This window comes from Triticum dicoccoides, chromosome 2A, assembly GCF_002162155.2.
Source record: "Triticum dicoccoides isolate Atlit2015 ecotype Zavitan chromosome 2A, WEW_v2.0, whole genome shotgun sequence".
NCBI classification, from domain to species: Eukaryota; Viridiplantae; Streptophyta; class Magnoliopsida; order Poales; family Poaceae; genus Triticum; species Triticum dicoccoides.
Genome location: NC_041382.1, coordinates 59,085,840 through 59,100,327, shown reverse-complemented (window position 1 = coordinate 59,100,327; position 14,488 = coordinate 59,085,840). Strand labels below are relative to the sequence as shown.

The window sequence follows — 14,488 nt, the reverse complement described above, 5'->3', positions numbered from 1 at the left end:
TCCCCGGCGGCGACTCCCCCAACAAGGTACGCCCCCTCCCAAGAGATCCCTCTTTCTCGCCCCCACATTGGTTTGTTAGCTAGCACCGGGATTCTCGCCTCTCGTCCGCCCGGGACAAGAATGGGCAGGGAGCCCTCTCTTGCCCGGCCGGCCGGCTTGCGTGTTGATCTCCCTGCACGTGCAACATTCCATCAGCAGAGTCTTGCATCCTCGTCTCGCCCAGTTCCGCCTGAGGAAAGGGAACGAAATGACGCCATGGAGCTTTCCAAGGTTGGGGGCTGAGGTTTCTCTCTCGCGCGCCATTCGTTTTGCCCCTGTTCCCTTCCCAGTGCCTCCGCAGATGCTGCACGAAATCTTCATCCTTTCTTGGTTAATCTCCGTGGCCTGTGTTTTTCAGCACTTCTGACATCAAAATTCTCTAAATTCTTCCCAAGGCTTACATCATAGCGCCGGGCGCAAAATATCCGCCTGAGGTTTCAAGCGTCCTAGCGCGCGGCATGCTTCGTGAACCACGCCAGTATCCGGAGACGTTTAACGGCGAGATCCGATTGCTGACGTTTCGCCCCGAAGCAGTAACCACTGAAATTAATTACCCGCCATAAATGCATAAAGGTTTCGGCAGGCAGCTTCCAGGAAGCTGCAGTCGATGAAGCTTGCACGTTCCCGATTTGATTTCAGTTTCCAAGCCGTGAATGAGAAGCGTTATTATATATATGGTCAAATTAATCCAGCAGCATTTGTCCTGCTCCTCCTCCACCCTTGCCTGACCTGTCTCATGCTACCTGTGTTGGGTGCTGAATTGTCCGGTTCCACCACATCTTAAATTGTTCAAAAATGGCAGGTCTTTGGAGACTGGCTTGAGGGCGCCTAGGAGAGACTGACCTGGAGGATGTACAAGGCAAGGAGGCAAGCCTCACTCAAAGTGCGGCGACGGGTCGGGAAGTATGAGCTCGGGCGGACGATCGGGGAAGGGACGTTCGCCAAGGTCCGGTTTGCAAAGGACACCGAGTCCGGGGATCCTGTCGCCATCAAGATCCTTGACAAGGCCAAGGTTCAGAAGCACGGGTTGGTCGAGCAGGTCAGATCATTTTCTGATAAATTTCCTTTGCATGACTGCTCTGTTTCCTAGATATTTCACAACATATTGAAAGTTCCCTGCCTCATGCTTTCTACTAGAACTGAGCTGTCGTTATGCACAGAAATAACTGCTCCTGTATTTCATTCTAAATATAGTCAAGAAAGGGGGCTAGTTTACGGGCTTATGCTCTACCTTGATGTTGACGCCGCTCTGAAATCTTTTGGCAGATTAGACGAGAAATCTGTACGATGAAGCTGATACAGCACCCCAATGTTGTCCGCCTGCATGAGGTAAAGACTAAAGACCAGCCTTTGGAATTTTGTTTTAAGTATGATATCCCCTACCCACATTAGAAATATGTACATCCAATTCTGCAGTCGATAACTAACTATTTCGACTCCAATATAACAGGTGATGGGAAGCAAGGCAAGAATTTTCATCGTTCTGGAATATGTCACGGGTGGAGAGCTCCATGATATCATCGTTAGTACTACTACTGCATCTCTTGTTTCATATTTCTCTGTGATGGGAGGTTAGCAGCACACCAGTTGCTTGAAACCTTGTAATCTTATATTATTACACTATGGCTTTTTCTTTACGTTCGCCTTTATTGATTTCCACTAACTTCATATTCAGGCTGCCCGTGGAAGCTTGAAGGAGGATGAAGCCCGCAGATACTTTCAGCAATTGATCAACGCTGTTGATTATTGCCATAGCAGGGGTGTATACCACCGAGATCTGAAGGTACATCGCCAACCACTCAACCCCTCGGTTCCAATTTATGTATCTGGTTTAGCAAAACATGAAACTGACAAATGGATGTTTTATGTGTGCCAGCTAGAGAATTTGTTGCTTGATACTGCTGGGAACCTCAAAGTCTCAGACTTTGGCTTAAGTGCGATATCTGAGCAGGCGAAGGTAATAACACATTTTACAATCATAAAGATCACACGAGTCATTGCATTTCTGTAGTTTTTGTTCATGTCATTTAACTTATTAAACTGTAACCTCCGATTACTTCAACTCAACAGGCTGATGGGTTACTACATACTACATGTGGGACACCTAACTATGTTGCTCCCGAGGTAACAGCTTCTTCTACATTTGCATTGATTTTGTTTTAACCAGGAATGAACATGCCTATAATCTAATGGTACCCAATATCCAGGTTATCGAAGATAAGGGCTATAATGGTGCGCTTGCAGACCTTTGGTCTTGTGGGGTAATTCTTTTTGTGATGCTTGCTGGGTATCTGCCTTTTGAGGATGACAACGTCTCAGCCCTTTATAAAAAGGTAAGACAGAAGGAATAAGAAAATACATAAATGCCAATATTACTGGATGTATATTTGCATTTACCCTCTTTCTCTTGACAGATCTCTGGAGCTCAGTTTACTTGTCCCTCGTGGTTTTCTGATGGAGCTAAAAAGCTGATTCCCAGGATTCTGGATCCCAGTCCTTCTACTGTAAGCCTTTTTACTTCACATTCCATTTCAGAAATTTGAAATTAGGCAGCCAAAAGGTCAACAGAACTGCTCCCACCCATGCAACACAAGTGGTGGCTCTGCACTTTTTTGGTCTATGACTACATTACTTATGGAGTTGTTTCTTACTCGGTTCCTCATTGTCGTTGACCAGCGGATAACTATCCCTCAACTATTAAAAGATCCATGGTTCAAAAAAGGGTACAAGTCACCTGTTTTTTATGAGAAATATCAAACTAGTTTGGCTGATGTTGATGCTGCTTTCGGAGACTCAGAAGTGAGTTAATCGATCTTGTTTTCACTGGAAAAGCCGCCTTTATGGCTGAGATAATATTACTAAAATGGATGGTTACTGTGATTGCCAGGAAAAACAAGTTAAGGAGGAAATCGAAGGGCAGCCAGCTTCGATGAACGCATTTGAGTTGATATCACTGAATAAGGGACTGAAGCTAGATAATTTTTTTGAAGCTGATAAGGTTAGGAACTGTTGCAGCATTTTGTCCCATAAATCTCTTTACAACATCTATATATTTGTCGCAATTTTTCACACCATGCAACTGCAGTCAGCTAAAATTTGTTAACCAATGACAGAAGTACAGAAGAGAAACAAGATTTACATCGCAATGTCCTCCTGAAGAAATCATCGGTCGGATAGAAGAAGCTGCTAAGCCACTTGGCTTTGACATCCAAAAGAAGAACTACAAGGTAATGCCAAGCATCCTCCCATGGATACGACTTTTAACATAGGTTGTGTGAAATTTGAAGTATCTGAATATGAGTAACTGAGACTGTCCTTGTCATCCCCATGACTTAACCTTTCATTTTATATCTTGTTCTTTCTAGATGCAAATGAAGAACCTAGAAGCAGGAAGAAAAGGAAACCTAAATGTTGCAACTGAGGTTAGAATAAAACACAGCAGTTTGAGAAATGTCTTTCATAACGTAATGCAATTATTGATCAAGGCTGACATTTCTAGGTCTTCCAAGTGGCTCCATCTTTGTTTGTTGTTGAGCTGAAAAAGGCAAAAGGAGATACTCTGGAATTTCAGAAGGTACTGCTCTTGAATATTGTGGTTCTTTAGCTGTTTTACTCATTTCACTAGGAAATTAAGATGTACGGTAGCTTCTTTCCTGAAGCTTTTCTATTCTATACAAGCGCCCATGAAGGACTAAAAAGGGCAGCCCGGTGCATGTAGCTCCCGCTTGCGCAGGGTCGGGGAAGGGTCCGACCACTTTGGGTCTATAGTACGCAGCCTTTCCCTACATTTCTGTAAGAGGCTGTTTCCAGGACTTGAACCCGTGACCTCATGGTCACAAGGCAGCAGCTTTACCACTAAGCGCCCATGAAGGACTACACACACATAATTTAAGCAAGCGACTTAGAACACAATCAAGTACTCCCTCCGTCCTAAAATAAGTGACTCAACTTTGTACTAGCTTTGTACAAAGTTGAGTCACTTATTTTGGGACGGAGGGAGTACCCAACAAAGAAGAATGTCTTTTTTTAACCTTGAGTTTATTCTTGTAGCTGCAAATCAGTTTATATCCAATGGGTAAACCTAACTGACTCGGCATTAATTGTTTGCAGTTCTATAAAACACTCTCTGCGCAGATAAAGGATGTTGTTTGGGTTTGCGAGAGTGAGGTTGAAGAAAGAGGCTCCACATAAGGCAGCTGCAGAGTGTCTTTCTCAGGAAGTAGTATTTTAGGTTCTCATGTATATAGTTGTCCTTTGTTCCTTGTAGATTCGTCCGGTGCTCAATGTATATAGAGCTTTAGGCTGGTTCATGACTTCGTGGTCTAGAAGCAGATGAAATATATACCAGTAGGTTCAAGTGCCTCTCTTTTTTCCCTTGAAGAAGGAAAGGTTAAAATTTTGTCTGTGTAGCATCGAAGTGTACTGATATCAAGATAAAAAAGAATGAACATGGGAGGACAAGAACAGGCAATCGGGACTGATTTATTCTCATCTCTCAATGAGGCTAATACGGTGAACAAGGTATGCCATCTGGATAAAGCAAGCAAGCATCAGGTTTCAGACACCAACGCAACTCAACCAGCGAAGTCCAGCTACTGCCTCAAGCTGCAACTTGTTCCCTCAGGTTTTCTGCTGACTGCACGCCGACATTGTCCTTATCTCCTGAACTCTCTGAATTTGAGGCCTTGGGAGCGTCTGCGTTCTTGAGATCTTCCAGGATGCTTGCGCTCCATTCAGAAAGCTGCTTCACAGATGCCTCATCTGTAAAAGACAAACAATCTGCCTCTCAATCTATTCACAAGAAATTTCGACAGTTATTTACATAGAAGAAAGACAGGGAAGAGTGCAAACCAAGCCTGGGGACAGTGTGACCCTGGGGGTGCCTTATGATGAGAGGGCCAGCAAAGGCAGAAGCCAGCTCCTCGGAAGGTACTTTGAGCCAGTCTTTCTCTCCAATGAAATGTACAGATTTCGCCTTGATCGGGTCCTTGTAGGCCACATCGCAGATGCTTGGGTCCCTGAATTTGCTCCCGGATACTGACACCATGAACTTAATTGGTGGGTGATCATTCAGCACCTTGCCCTACATCATTCAACCTAGTCAGAATCCACATGGAACCAGAAGCAGACACATGGTTTGGAGGACATCTTCCTCTGAGAACCATATTTCCTGCCTAAATTTCCATGTCCTAGTAAATACTTATTAGAATTGTTAATTTATAGACAGATCTAAGCCTGTATCAACATGTTCTGCATAAGATTATGATATCTTTGGCATATGCTCTTGAAGAATAACTTCCTCTTTCCTAGAGTGTGGCATGTGACGCTGCTAAATTTATCAAAATTTACTATTCTGTCAGGATGGACAGGAGTTTCCTATTGATAAAGGGGCCAAAAAACTCTCAACCACTAACTGAATTGCTAGATCGCGGGGACTCTGTTGTTTAATAATGGTAGTTGGATCTCACAGTTCATTTATCAATATTTACTTGCAGATCCAATCCATTGTTTCTGGCTCCTTTGTATATCTCTGGAACTTAACTCGAGGACTCAAAGTTTGCAGAATCTGAGAGTTCAAAAGGAGTACCTGTGCTTGGTAGCCTATCAAAAGGGCTGAAAGTGTTGCGCCCTGGAAGGAAAGAGAAGTTAATAGATGAAGCAAAACATACTACAAGTAGGTTTTCAACACAGAAAATCCTGTGTTGCTCAGGAATTAATATCATAAGCACCCCCCAAACAGTAGTTATTTTGAAGGTTTCCTTTACCTGGGAGAATCCAAGCAGACCGTCGAAAGGCCCGTTTTTCACCATGTAATCACACAGATAGGCAATGCACTCGTCTAAATTTGTGTATTCGGTGAAATCCTGCAGTAGGAACACATGAATGATGCTAGCTGGAAACCAAACTGAAGCCTGGAAGAAGTGCTGATTTCAGTCCTGGTTTCTACTGAAAAAGATACCTTGTCGAACTGAAACCACTCAAAGTATGGTGGGGGGAATATGCCCTCGATGTCCGACTTCCCCCCAGCTGGGAACTGGCCATCAGGGAAGACCTGAAAAACCCAGCAGAATTGAACTTGGGATTAAACCAGAGCAAAAGGCAAAAAGCGCTTAAACAGGATCTATCATCGAGTCGAGGGAAGAAACCGTGTCAAACTGCTGGAGGATGGAAGGGTGCCATTTGCTGATCTGCTTCTTCAGGAAACCCCCACTTGTCCGAAAGCCGTGGAGGCAGAGCACCTTGAGCTTCTTCTCCTGCTCCATGTGTGTGTGCGTGTGTTCCACTCTTGCACAAGCACAGAGAATTCCAGGCCTTAAGAGGACCATGAGCACGGTGGTAGTTGCTACCTACTACTCCTCACAGGCACAGGCTGCAACGTTGCTATCATCCAGCGATTGTTGGTTGCAACCTACCCAGCAGCACATTTAAGCCTGATACTTTTCTGTGAAGGCTAAATTTACATTTCAAATTTCATCCAGCATCACATACATCAATTGTATCTTCATCTGCCATTCACAAGCGAAAACAGGCATTTCAAATTTCATCCAGCATCACATACATCAATTGTATCTTCATCTGCCATTCACAAGCGAAAACAGGCACCAAAGCACAGGATAACACCTGTAAAATTAATAAAGAGTTGAAGAATTACGAAACACCGGCTTTCCATTGATACTAGAAGAGTCAAGCAGAAGTTGATGGAAAAATATACTACAAACGGGCGCAACAGCAATCAGGATACACCAGGGAGGACACAAGTTCACATAAAACACAAGAGGTCTGGAAACACACTGGAGAACATAGCAGGAATTGCGTCGTCCGATCCGTTTTAGCAGCTACAGCTAGGTAGGATGCTTAACTGGAAATCGATCAAATAAGAGTTGCATCTTAAACTAATATGCAATGCACAATTCTCCTCCTGTCTTGGGAGCACGGTTGGGTGCTCATTTGGCCATCATGACCTTGACAAACTCCTCATAGTTGATCTGGCCATCACCGTCGACGTCGGCTTCACGGATCATCTCGTCCACCTCCTCGTCGGTGAGCTTCTCGCCGAGGTTCGTCATGACGTGGCGGAGCTCAGCAGCAGAGATGAAGCCGTTTTGGTCCTTGTCGAACACCCTGAAGGCCTCCTTGAGCTCCTCCTCTGAGTCGGTATCCTTCATCTTGCGGGCCATCAGGTTGAGGAACTCTGGGAAGTCAATGGTGCCGTTGCCATCAGCGTCGACTTCATTGATCATGTCCTGGAGCTCAGCCTCCGTTGGGTTCTGCCCCAGCGAACGCATGACTGTTCCCAGCTCCTTGGTGGTGATGCAACCTGTAAGAGATAGATACAATCAACTCCAGGATCAAACACAGCGTGTTGGCCATGCATAAAACAAATTAAATCTTCTTTAACAAATGGAAAAGATTATTGTTCACTACACATCAAATCAGGACAGATCAACTTCTGAAAAAAAAAAGGAAAAACAATGTTCTTATTGCCATTAATGAGCTTGAAAGCAGTAAAGAAGATCTCCAAGCAGGGTACTAAGACGCTAAATCGAAACATATTTGTACAATACTGAGAATATCTTGCATAAGTACAGTATTGAGAATATCTTGCATTAATTCAGCTGGAAGGTGCGTATCTAGATTTATCCCAGGTGATTACAAGCCCACAGAATAACATCAAAACAAATTACCGCAACAATAACTTCGCTGTGAAGCGTTCGAGACGAGATACTTCTACGCGGTTACTAACCAACTTCTACATTACACGAGTACTGTGAAACCTCAACAAATCAGGGAACTACTAAAATGTTATCGGCTTGCAACTAGTCCAGCACAAGGATTTTCAACTACAGTAGGATCATCGGTATTCAGACAAACTTGACCACCACATGGCACATCATCCAAAGCAAAATCGCAAAATTACTTAAATTTCCTACATAGCATCATCAAACGTTCATAGAATTTCCCTGTAAAACTAGATGGCGGGATTTCTCTGTACAAGGATCTCTACATGAATTTAACCACCTAAACCGAACGAAGTGCAGTAAAGATCAAGCTACAGCGACAGTCCACGGTCAACAACCACGACTCGTTCAGGCTTAGCTGTTCTGGAAGCAACAGTGGGCGCGATCGCGACGCGATCCGGAAAATAAATAAAACCTAGACGGCGACGAGACGTCGCCGTCACGAAATGGTCAACCGGGAAGATAAGCGTCGCGTGCACATCATCGTCGACTCGCCACTAGGCGCGCGCACGACAGCGACGCGGTTCCGCCAGCGGCCAGGCCCAGATCCGGGCCGGATCTACCTCCCGACGGCGCGAATTCGACGCGCAGCAGGGGCGGGGGCAATGCGCACCGCGCGCGCGGCGGCGAGCGTCGCGCGAAGGAGAGATCCGGGGGACGGGAGGCGGAAGGGAGGGGGAGGGACGCGCTCACCATCTCCGTCCTTGTCGAAGAGGCTGAAGGCCTCCTTGAACTCGGCGATCTGGTCGTCGGTGAGCTGATCCGCCATGCCGCCGGCGCGGTGGTGGACCGGTGGATCGGGCGGGAGGCGGCGAGCACGGTCGGGGCGCAGGCGCGGACGAGGATGGGCGCGGCGGACGCGAGAGCAAACAGAGAGAGGCCGGGAGCGTTCTGTGGCGTGGCGTCCGGTGGAATTTTCCCGGCCGGATTTATACAACGCCCCACCGTCAGCTCCGCTAAACGCGGCCGTTAGCGTCCGCGCGCCGGATTCCCCAAACTGCCCCTCTGCCGCCCTCCCGTCCCGTGACGCTCTTGTTGTTTATCACTGCTAGCTCCAGAGAAAATAAGATGGCCAGCTCCAACAATTTGCTAGTAGATGGTATGCCACTTGTGGTTTCTAATGCACATTTTGGAGTGCTTTGGTAGGTGCAGGGCACGAATTCATGGAATAGTCATGCGTTACCTAGCTTGAGAAAATAATGCAACTTGTTTTGTGGCTGGGCTCTCGAGTCGGGTCATCTGGACATCAACACGGTTGTCTGATGGTTTTATGTATGTGCAATTGGGCCTTCTTCATCTTATATCATGCTCTAACACGTACAGTAGTAGTGTACCAATGTCAAAAGTACATGAAACATGTCGATATTTATCTTTTTTTCCGGGAAATATTTATCTCTACTTGCCTAGGACAGCATTAATGGTGTAGTATGCTATGTTGTCAGGCACTACAGGTCATAGAAAGAGTGACATGAGATAGGTCATGGACTGGTAGGGTAGATGAAGACTCGATTTAATGGATTAGTTCATGAGTGTGTCGCGCGTGTGTTATGTGGTCTGTTGCTCAGCATAAGACGCGTGGATGTGCAAGGGTGTCGAAAACAATTTTCTTTTTATATCCTTATGAGCTCCCCTCTATTTTTTCTCCCCACGAACATTCATCTATTTGTGCTTAAGCCGATATTAAGATTCAGTTGCATGTTCATGACACGAGGACAATGATTGACGTAATAGCATAGTATTTTTTTTGTGGAAACAAATACGCGGTTTCTACACAGTATTTCTCTTGACGGTCTATGGAATCCTTCCAGGTTGCTTTCACGCGTCTAAAAGTCTTCAAAAATTCCGCTTAGAAATGTATTCAAAGGTGTCCTTTTCTTAGCAAAGGATAAGAGGACAAATATATGTGCAACTCCATGGTATACCTTATGAAAAGTGTGAATAGTGAACAACATAGCGGATCAATCCCCACAAAACGAGGATGTATGGAAGATAAAAAGAGAAAAAATGCGAAAAGAAAATGATAAAACCATGTAAATTTGCAGATATACGGATCATGCTCTACCAGGGGCAATTTGGTAACACCGGGCGCTCCGTTAGGGCCAAAGGCCCGTGCATCTCTGTGGACGGGGCCGACACGTGGGGCCGCACAAGGAAGGAATTTCTCGATAATGCACTGTCCGCTGGCATCTTTCAAACAGGGGGGAAATGACGGGAATGCCCTCCACGCGGTTGGGACGCGGAGTGCACAGTTTCGCCAGTCGGTCCTCCAGCTTTTCAGGTTTCCGCTTATCGGGCTCGCCAGGACCGTGGGCCATTTGGCACCACGGCCGCTCGCTGTTGGGCCTTCAGGCTACAATCTTTCCATTAGGCCCTGGAAGTCGATCCCCTTTATTTAAGTTTTTCTAGCATTCGCTCAAAAAAAAATTCCTAGCAATTATAAACAGCAACGATTTTGTTGGGAGCAAGTTGAGCACCGTTAAAACAGGCATATGCACACTGACACGCTCCATAATCTTGTGTTACTCTGATTTTATTCTTGACAAGCGAAACCAGTCATCTCGACAAAAAAATGAACATGATCTCTATATGAATTACAGCTTTTTTATGCAAATTATGCACGATCCGATCGGCGCAGACATGAAGGGTGAAAATCCTCTCGCTCCTGTTCGGCGGCACTGGCTTCATGCGCTACGGTAAGCGCTATCGCTCGATGGCCTTGTAGAGGACGGTGGTGACATACTTGGACCGGAACCGGTGGGTGTGGCCGAGCGCCACCAGCGGCTGCGCGCCCCACCCCTTCTCGATGTAGAGGTGGTTCAGCACCACATGCCTTGGCCGCGCGCACTCCCGCTGCTCCGCGCTCCGCGAGTTGAGCACGCCGAGGTAGAGCTGCGCCGGCAGGGTGGGGGGCTCCTTGGCGAACTCCTTGTCCTCGGGGATCTGGAACCCGTAGCTCGAGTCCGGGGAGGGGGGCGCCATCAGCTCCGACACGCTCTCCACGCTTTCCGGCACAAAGTCCTGCATCAATTGCGATTGCATCACCGATGATCAAATGAATACCGTGAACATATATATACACCTTGATCAGTGTCAGGAATGGTGCTATATATGGTTGGTAATGGTAAGTAAGATCAGGAATAAATGAATACTCACATTGACGTCAAGAAGGTTCACGATGTTGCCCACGTTGTCGGTCTCACAGGGAAGATCGGGGAGGTATCTTCTTTCCCCGTCGACGATGAATCTGTACCGGTAAACTCCTGATGGAAGCTCTAATAAGATGGTGTGGTCTTTCCCAGATTTCTGAACGGTTTTCCTGCCATATAGGTTTGGCTCTGTCAGTATTTCAAGCATGTCATTTCATCAAGTTTCAGTTTTGGGGAGAAAAGGTCACTGCTGGTTGATGAGAATGTACTTTGATGTCCAGTGATCCCATGATCCTTCCACGAAGATACACTTGCCTCCATGAGGCCACACAAGCAAAGTAGGGATCCTCTTTGGAGGGGGGCCGTCGGAATCATCCTGATCACGCATCAGTATCTGGTTGAACACCGGAGGTGGCACATCTGAAGCTCTTTGCAGTGGAGTTACAGGGCTCTGCAATACAAGATATATCAAAGAATTCATAAGGATCATGTGTAAGAAGAGCTGTATATGCAGTCTCTTGTGGCAAATATGAGACCGAGGGGGGTAAAATCGAATGACAAGATAGTAGGCATTCAGACTTTTGGGTACCAAATATGCCACGAAATTTTCAGAACAGATGCTACTGACAGATATACAACCGTATTATTTTTTGAGCATTCGGATGCAACAAATTACTAATAGTAGTTCGATAATTAAACACATTAATGAAAGACACAAACAGCCAGTGGTTTTTCTTTTACAGTATCAGCTATCGTGCAAACACCAAAACTTGTCAGGTGTGGCTGGCTGGAGATTTCTAGTTGAAAGTCACTCGTCGGGGAAAGTGAAATCAAGCTGTTCAATATCTGAATCTCACCAAGGAAAATGTTCAATAAGTATTTTTTTTACCCCTCAACTCTGACCTGAACCAATCATTCATCTGTCAGACTGTCACAAATATGAAGTTTCAGACAGCACGTCTTCAGATAGACTGTCACAAATATGAAGTTTCAGACGGCACGTCTTCAGATAACAATGGAGGCTCACGGTGACGATAGACAGATAGCTAGGGGCTTAAATCAACCGTAGTCGTAATTATCACTTAACCGTAGCCGCTCTAATCGATCAATACCTTCGGGTTCATGGCGTGATCTCATCGGATCGAGCGAGAAGCGCAGTGCGGCATAAGGCGAGAGCCACGCCGTTGCATCGCACTGGGGATTTGGAGGCAAGAAGCTCGACGTGATTCGAAACCGGGCGCGGGATTCAGGGATGGATTTGATTGAATTACGTACGTATGCGTGCGTGATCGATCTGACTGACCTGGGGCACGAACATGCGCGGCGAGTGCGGCCGCGGGGGGCTTCCGGGCGAGGACGACCCTCCCCCACCCCCTCCTCCGGCGCCGCCACCGCCGCCGCCTCCCCTCACGCCCCCGACGTATCCCGTAGACGAAGAGCGCCGCACGTGGCCGCGGCCCTCGTCCATCTCGGCGTCCGCGATGTCCTCCAGCCTGCCGCTCGCGTTGCCCATCGACCGACCCTCCGGCCCCGGCGCGCGCGGGGCAGAGGAGGAGAGAAAGATCGGAGGCCAGGCCGGTCGGGGCGTGGCGGTGTGCCGTCTCTCCGCCGTGCCGCCGTGCGTGCGATCGCGGCAGAGAGAGAGAGGAGGGCGATCGAGGCGGAACTGCCGGCCCGGTCCGGCGCGGCGCGGTGCGGTGCTGCGACTGGGTTTGTTTGCCCGGGCAACGCACGAGCCCAGGCCCACGGCCCTGTTGCCCACACCCGTGCCAGCCAGGGCCCATTAGTTTCCCGTGCTCCATCAACAACAGTAATTCTCGCCACTAAAAAAACAGTAATTCTCAAAATAGGCTGTCGATGCTCGCAAAAAAAACAGGAGGCTGTCTCAAAAAAAAAACAGTACGCAATATCTTTCACAGGGGAAAAAAGAGGGCAATCGTGCATAAGCAATCGTCCCGTGGGAAATGATGCAAATCAGAGAGACCAAAGTTGATGCACAAGTGTTTTGCTGTCTTTTTTGCTAATGAAAATTTTCAATTGGCAAAATATACAATGTTTAGATAATTTTTTTGGGGTTTACCTGCTACAGAAGCAATAAGATGTTGCAAAATGCCTTTTCCCGCGAGCAACATATGCTCGTATGAGAGAATTAGGTAGCTAGGGTTTCGGAAGCATCCTCATCAGATGTACAATTGATCTGGGCAAAGCAACCTCACCAAACACGACTAGTAGATCACGGTACCTTCTTGCAACATGCGATCTGCGCCGCTTGCCAAAGCTGAAATCGTCCATCGATGAACAGGGGGAACAGTCAAAATCCCGGAGCTTCAAGTCATGGCAAAGGAATAGCGTGTCGCGGACGATATGGTGCGCGATAGGGCCACGTTTGAGGGGATGGGAGGGGGTGTTGTTTGCAGGCCGGGGCCTATGTTGGGGTGGTGGTGGCCGCAATCTCACCGAGGGCGAAAGGCAACTGCTCACGGGTGGTTCATGGTAGGGAAGGGGAGGGGGTGTTGCGTTGAAGCAGGACACTAATTGCAACGATCAGGCGATGGACACCTGCACGTGTCCATCTCACTGGGCCTGCGTCAGCCGGACGACGCTTAACGCCCACATTGAGAGTGGGTTTTCCAAGCCCAAGCACACTACCCCTTGTCCTCATCCTCCAACATTGCTTTAAGATTTCTGCTAGCTAATTAACTACATGATTTTATTTTCTTTCTCTCAAATAAAACAATATATGGACCTCAAACTTCGCGAATCAATGAACTTTAGAGCTATAATGTGTGGGGATTTTTGGGATAGCATAATACATAGAATGTTATTTTTTAATAAAGAATGTTATTTGGTATTTATGTTGCACTATAATGTTTTGTTGTCGTGCAAACTTTAAAGTTTATATGTTATTTTTATTTGAAAGAAACAAATCTGCACCAGATCTGGGCGAAGCACCCTCAACAAACACACCATGAGCGGCACGGTACCTGTTTGCAACATAGGATCCACATGTGCACCGGAGCAGAAATCGTCCATTGGGGGACAATTGAACCCCTGGAGTTTCGAGTCATGGCAAAGAAGAGCATGCCACGATGATATGGTGTGCCATCGAACCATGATTGGGGGAGGGGGGGTGAGGGGTACTGGGTGGTGGTGTTTGCGGGGCAGGGCTATGAACATTGCGATCGGGGTGGTGGTGGCTGACAACGATAGACGAAAGGTAACCATCCACGGCTCTCGCTTGCAGATGTTTCGCAGCTTGGGAGGGAGGGTGTGATGCGTCGAAGCAAGACACCAAAAGAGTGTTTGGTTGGGTTTTTACTTGGTTTTTTCAAAGCACTCTATAGTACTGCAGCGTGGGTCCAGCTTGCGCTCATTGAACGCCCCGATCCAACGGCCCGCGAGGTGGTTGATTTTGGGCTCGCATCGGCCGGACGACGCCTAGCGCCCGCCAAATCCTCCTCCATCTCGCCGCTCCCGCGGAGGCGAAAGGCAGCGGCGGCGGCGGCGGTTCCTGATCGGAGCGGCGGCGCGGCTGAGCAAAAGAGGCAGCGCTGCAGCCTGCAG

General features: G+C 47.3%; 3 protein-coding genes across 4 annotated transcripts; 1 reads left to right on the top strand and 2 right to left on the bottom strand.

Annotated features, from left to right (window-relative positions):
• Positions 1–4,524, top strand: LOC119353210 (CBL-interacting protein kinase 31-like). Of its 2 annotated transcripts, XM_037619805.1 has the most exons (15): positions 1–26; positions 842–1,078; positions 1,306–1,368; positions 1,490–1,561; positions 1,715–1,822; positions 1,916–1,996; positions 2,110–2,163; positions 2,247–2,372; positions 2,454–2,543; positions 2,716–2,838; positions 2,927–3,037; positions 3,153–3,266; positions 3,405–3,461; positions 3,539–3,613; positions 4,150–4,524. In XM_037619805.1, the coding sequence occupies exons 2-15, from the start codon at positions 890–892 to the stop codon at positions 4,228–4,230; spliced, it is 1,344 nt and encodes a 447-aa protein (XP_037475702.1). In that variant the 5' UTR covers positions 1–26; positions 842–889; the 3' UTR covers positions 4,231–4,524. The 2 variants fall into 2 exon arrangements, with proteins under 2 accessions (XP_037475702.1, XP_037475704.1); XM_037619807.1 differs by lacking the exon at positions 1–26 and having other exon boundaries at positions 862–1,078; positions 1,715–1,996.
• On the bottom strand, positions 4,497–8,706 carry LOC119353211 (esterase CG5412-like). Its single transcript, XM_037619808.1, has 9 exons — positions 8,472–8,706; positions 7,002–7,357; positions 6,599–6,660; positions 6,186–6,351; positions 5,999–6,091; positions 5,805–5,903; positions 5,627–5,668; positions 4,891–5,122; positions 4,497–4,800 (listed from the first exon to the last, which is right to left on the bottom strand). The coding sequence occupies exons 1-9, from the start codon at positions 8,545–8,547 to the stop codon at positions 4,640–4,642; spliced, it is 1,287 nt and encodes a 428-aa protein (XP_037475705.1). The 5' UTR covers positions 8,548–8,706; the 3' UTR covers positions 4,497–4,639.
• Positions 8,707–10,268: 1,562 nt separating this feature from the next.
• On the bottom strand, positions 10,269–12,569 carry LOC119358925 (SNF1-related protein kinase regulatory subunit beta-1-like). Its single transcript, XM_037625310.1, has 4 exons — positions 12,228–12,569; positions 11,194–11,375; positions 10,932–11,094; positions 10,269–10,796 (listed from the first exon to the last, which is right to left on the bottom strand). The coding sequence occupies exons 1-4, from the start codon at positions 12,435–12,437 to the stop codon at positions 10,479–10,481; spliced, it is 873 nt and encodes a 290-aa protein (XP_037481207.1). The 5' UTR covers positions 12,438–12,569; the 3' UTR covers positions 10,269–10,478.
• Positions 12,570–14,488: the final 1,919 nt, after the last annotated feature.